The sequence below is a fragment of the Physeter macrocephalus genome, chromosome 17 (assembly GCF_002837175.3).
Source record: "Physeter macrocephalus isolate SW-GA chromosome 17, ASM283717v5, whole genome shotgun sequence".
Lineage (NCBI taxonomy): Eukaryota > Metazoa > Chordata > Mammalia > Artiodactyla > Physeteridae > Physeter > Physeter macrocephalus.
This window is the reverse complement of record NC_041230.1, coordinates 3,461,501-3,466,278: the sequence shown is the minus strand read 5'-3', so window position 1 is coordinate 3,466,278 and position 4,778 is coordinate 3,461,501. Positions and strand designations below refer to the sequence as shown.

Here is a 4,778-nt window from a genome sequence, read left to right as displayed (position 1 = left end):
CCTTCTCACTCCCCCCTCCCTCCATTCCTTACTCTCTTCCTCCTTTCCTTCTCTCTCTCCCTCCTTCCTTCTTTTCACACTTACTCATTAAGCCCCATCCACACCCGGCACAGACCCAGTTCTCGCTCTCCTGACTTTTAGGACGCAGCGGGCACAGGGCGGGGGCGGGGGGGTGGGGCACAGGTGTGGGGTGGGAAGGTTTAAGGGCTGCACGCGGCTAGAGGAGCCTGCCCGCCTACCCGCACAGGGGGCAGGAAATGTTTCAGTCGGTGGATGGGAAAGGGGAGAGGGAGCTACGGAGGAGCTGCGCGCAGGCGGCGCGGGGCCTCACCCCCACCTGCCTGGCCTCCTGGGTGGATGTCCTCGGCCCACCCTTCATGGATGCAGGACAGAGGCTCAGAGATGTAAAGCCCATGACCCAGAACTTGACTGCCGGGTCTGTCCCGCCGCACAGATGGATCTGGGTATCTAGCGTGTAGGGTGTGGTGGGGAGGAGACCAAGGGGACACAGGTCGGGGCGCAGACTGGTGGACCAGAGGCAGTGACGGTGGCGCCTCCGTGGGAAGCACGTGGGGGCAGAAATGGGGCCTCTGAAGCCCAGCTCCCAGGAGGTGAGCCGAGTCTCCAGCGGGAGAAGAAGTTGTTGGGGGGAAGAAGTGAACCCCACCGAGGGCCCGGGAGCTTGCTGTCCTACCAACGTCTCTGCTCCTCAGGGAAGCCCCGTGAGGGAGCTCGCCACTCGCAGCCGGTGACGCAGGCAGGAGTAGCTCACCCCCTCTGGTCTGTCCTTTTCTCTAGACACCGACTGCAGGCTAGAGATGGACTCCACACTCCCCAGAGGTGACCCAACTCTCACCCCACAAAGATCCAACAGAAATGTACCCCCAAACCAACAAGAGCTTACCATCTAGACTAGTGTTTCTCAACCCCACTCCCCGGCTGACATGGAGACATTTCTGGTTGTCATGACTGGGCGGGGCACCGGGGGTGCTGCCGGCGTCTGGGGGGGGCCAGGGGTGCTGCTGGACATCCTACTGTGCACAGGACGGCCCCTCGCAGCAGAGGATGACCTGACCCCCGTGTCAGGGGCGCTAAGGCTGAGAAGCCCTGCTTTACAGGCTGGAGAAGGCAGCTGGGGAGTGCGGACCTGCTTGGGGAGGTGGGTGGAGGGCATCAGGGCTGGCGTCCCCAGGGCTTGTCCCTGGGGAGGCAGGGACATGGGGGGCAGTGGATAGACCAGAGTTGGACTCTTGGAGAGCGACTTCCCAGCTCAGTCTTTTCCTCACCTGCAAACTGAAGATGGAATGGCTGTTCTCCAGCCCCATCTTGGGCGTGAAGCAGGACACCACACATAGCCTGTACCTGCTCATCCATCCTAGTCACCTGAGCAGGTGGCTTATACCTGCTCACCCATCCTAGTCACTCGAGCATGTGGCCTGTACCTGCTCATCCATCATAGTCACCTGAGCAGGTGGCTTACACCTGCTCCCCCATCCTAGTCACCTGGGCACGTGGCCTGTACCTGCACATCCGTCCCAGTCACCTGCGTGCAAACCTTAGTACCTGCTCGTCCATCACAGTTTCCTGCGTGCGTGGCCTAAAGCTGCTCATCCGTCACGGTTTCCCGTCTCTCTGTTCTCCTCCCTCTCCCCACGTCCAGGCCCGGCCCCCAGGCTGCGTCTGGCCGACGGCCCCCACGGGTGCGCGGGCCGCCTGGAGGTGTGGCACGGCGGGCGCTGGGGGTCCGTGTGTGACGATGCCTGGGACCTGCGGGACGCCGCCGTGGCCTGCCGCGAGCTGGGCTGCGGGGGCGCGCTGGCCGCCCCTGGAGGCGCCTTCTTCGGGGAGGGGGCCGGACCCATCCTCCTGGACGATCTTCGCTGTCGGGGAAACGAGACGGCCTTGCGCTTCTGCCCGGCGCGGCCCTGGGGCCAGCATGACTGTCATCACCGGGAGGACGCTGGGGCCGTGTGTGACGGTGAGGGGTCCCTGGGGAGAGGCCAGGGAGGGGTCCCTGAGGAGAGGCCGGTGAGGGGTCCCTGGGGAGAGGCCAGGGAGGGGTCCCTGAGGAGAGGCCGGTGAGGGGTCCCTGGGGAGAGGCCAGGGAGGGGTCCCTGAGGAGAGGCCGGTGAGGGGTCCCTGGGGAGAGGCCAGGGAGGGGTCCCTGAGGAGAGGCCGGTGAGGGGTCCCTGGGGAGAGGCCAGGGAGGGGTCCCTGAGGAGAGGCCGGTGAGGGGTCCCTGGGGAGAGGCCAGGGAGGGGTCCCTGAGGAGAGGCCGGTGAGGGGTCCCTGGGGAGAGGCCAGGGAGGGGTCCCTGAGGAGAGGCCGGTGAGGGGTCCCTGGGGAGAGGCCAGGGAGGGGCCCTGGGGAGAGGCCGGTGAGGGGGCCTCGAGTGGAGGGGTGAGAACGGGGGGTCTTGTGTGTTTCCCTGAGGTGTACCCCTCCATCCAGACTGCCCACCTGCCCCACGTCTTGCTCCTCGTGAAACCTCACTCTCCATCAGGGGTCCTGGGACGGCAGGCGTGGGGGACCGACTGCAGCGCAGCAGTGGCTGGTGGTCACCTCTTCCCTCTCACGCCCCAGGTATGCCTCTGGGATATGTCCCTCCCGCGGGGGGAGGCAGGGACATGGGGGGCAGTGGATAGACCAGAGTTGGACTCTTGGAGAGCGACTTCCCAGCTCAGTCTTTTCCTCACCTGCAAACTGAAGATGGAATGGCTGTTCTCCAGCCCCATCTTGGGCGTGAAGCAGGACACCACACATAGCCTGTACCTGCTCATCCATCCTAGTCACCTGAGCAGGTGGCTTATACCTGCTCACCCATCCTAGTCACTCGAGCATGTGGCCTGTACCTGCTCATCCATCATAGTCACCTGAGCAGGTGGCTTACACCTGCTCCCCCATCCTAGTCACCTGGGCACGTGGCCTGTACCTGCACATCCGTCCCAGTCACCTGCGTGCAAACCTTAGTACCTGCTCGTCCATCACAGTTTCCTGCGTGCGTGGCCTAAAGCTGCTCATCCGTCACGGTTTCCCGTCTCTCTGTTCTCCTCCCTCTCCCCACGTCCAGGCCCGGCCCCCAGGCTGCGTCTGGCCGACGGCCCCCACGGGTGCGCGGGCCGCCTGGAGGTGTGGCACGGCGGGCGCTGGGGGTCCGTGTGTGACGATGCCTGGGACCTGCGGGACGCCGCCGTGGCCTGCCGCGAGCTGGGCTGCGGGGGCGCGCTGGCCGCCCCTGGAGGCGCCTTCTTCGGGGAGGGGGCCGGACCCATCCTCCTGGACGATCTTCGCTGTCGGGGAAACGAGACGGCCTTGCGCTTCTGCCCGGCGCGGCCCTGGGGCCAGCATGACTGTCATCACCGGGAGGACGCTGGGGCCGTGTGTGACGGTGAGGGGTCCCTGGGGAGAGGCCAGGGAGGGGTCCCTGAGGAGAGGCCGGTGAGGGGTCCCTGGGGAGAGGCCGGTGAGGGGTCCCTGGGGAGAGGCCAGGGAGGGGCCCTGGGGAGAGGCCGGTGAGGGGGCCTCGAGTGGAGGGGTGAGAACGGGGGGTCTTGTGTGTTTCCCTGAGGTGTACCCCTCCATCCAGACTGCCCACCTGCCCCACGTCTTGCTCCTCGTGAAACCTCACTCTCCATCAGGGGTCCTGGGACGGCAGGCGTGGGGGACCGACTGCAGCGCAGCAGTGGCTGGTGGTCACCTCTTCCCTCTCACGCCCCAGGTATGCCTCTGGGATATGTCCCTCCCGCGGCCCCCGCGGTGGGCGGCGCCAGCTCCAGGCCCAGGGAGGCCGCATCCAGGCCCCCGCGCCCCACGGTGAGCCAGGCCCCGAGGAGAGCAGGCATTTCACCTCCGCCCGCTTCCCCGACTGCCCCTCAGGAGCCTGGGCCCGAAGCCGGTGAGTCCCTCCTGCTCCCCCCGCCCCAAATGTGGGGCTTAGCTGCTGCTGCTTTTTTTTTTGGTTAAGATTCTTTTCCCACGTAGGCCATTGCAGAGTACTGAGTAGAGTTCCTTGTGCTAGACAGTAGGTCCTTATTAGTTACCTCTTTTATATATAGTAGTGTGTATGTGTCAATTCCAGTCTCCCAGTTTATCCCTCCTTCCCCTTATCCCCGGATAACCATGTTTGTTTTCTATATCCATGACTCTACTTCTGTTTTGTAAATAAGTTCATTTATGCCCCCCTTTTTTTAGATTCCACATATAAGTGATATCATCTGATATTTGTCTTTCTGTGTCTGACTTATTTCACTCAGCATGACAACCTCTAGGTCCATCCGTGTTGCTGCAGGTGGCATTATTTTGTTCTTTTTTGTTGCCGAGTAGGGGTTTAGCGTCTGTTTCCTGCCCCTCCGCCACTCCCCACAGCCCCTAGGTGCCCTCCTTCACTGCCCAGACTGTCTCGGGGAAGGGGAAGGGTGGAGGGGAGGAGACGGAGCCCACACTCAGAAGGCCCCTGCTTGGTTTAATGCTCTGCTCCGGCTGTCTTGAAACTCACAAGGCCGCCTCCTTCTCACAAATATCGAAAGAACTAGTCAGTGATGTTGTTTTAAAATACAGGCTTTAGGGACATCCCTGGCGGTACAGTGGTTAAGACTCTGCGCTTCCACTGTAGGGGGCACAGGTTGATCCCTGGTTGGGGAACTAAGATCCTACATGCTGTGTGGTGCGGCCAGCAGGTGAGACCACTGTCATTGCAGAGATAGCTGGTTTCTCACAATTCCCAAGAGGAGAGGGCACAGCCCGCACACGACGCAGGGCCACACGGGAAGCACCAGGGT

At 63.1% G+C, this 4,778-nt stretch overlaps 1 protein-coding gene across 1 annotated transcript in view; it reads left to right on the top strand.

Annotated features, from left to right (window-relative positions):
• The window catches only part of LOC102990420 (soluble scavenger receptor cysteine-rich domain-containing protein SSC5D), a 9,038-nt gene extending 5,071 nt beyond the window's left edge, over window positions 1-3,967 (top strand). Inside the window, exons 7-10 of the mRNA XM_028478294.2 lie at window positions 1,661-1,978; window positions 2,584-2,619; window positions 3,071-3,388; window positions 3,719-3,967. Coding sequence (XP_028334095.1) covers window positions 1,661-1,978; window positions 2,584-2,619; window positions 3,071-3,388; window positions 3,719-3,963 — 917 coding nt within the window. The 3' untranslated portion in view covers window positions 3,964-3,967. The remainder of the gene's footprint in view (window positions 1-1,660; window positions 1,979-2,583; window positions 2,620-3,070; window positions 3,389-3,718) is intronic.
• Window positions 3,968-4,778: the final 811 nt, after the last annotated feature.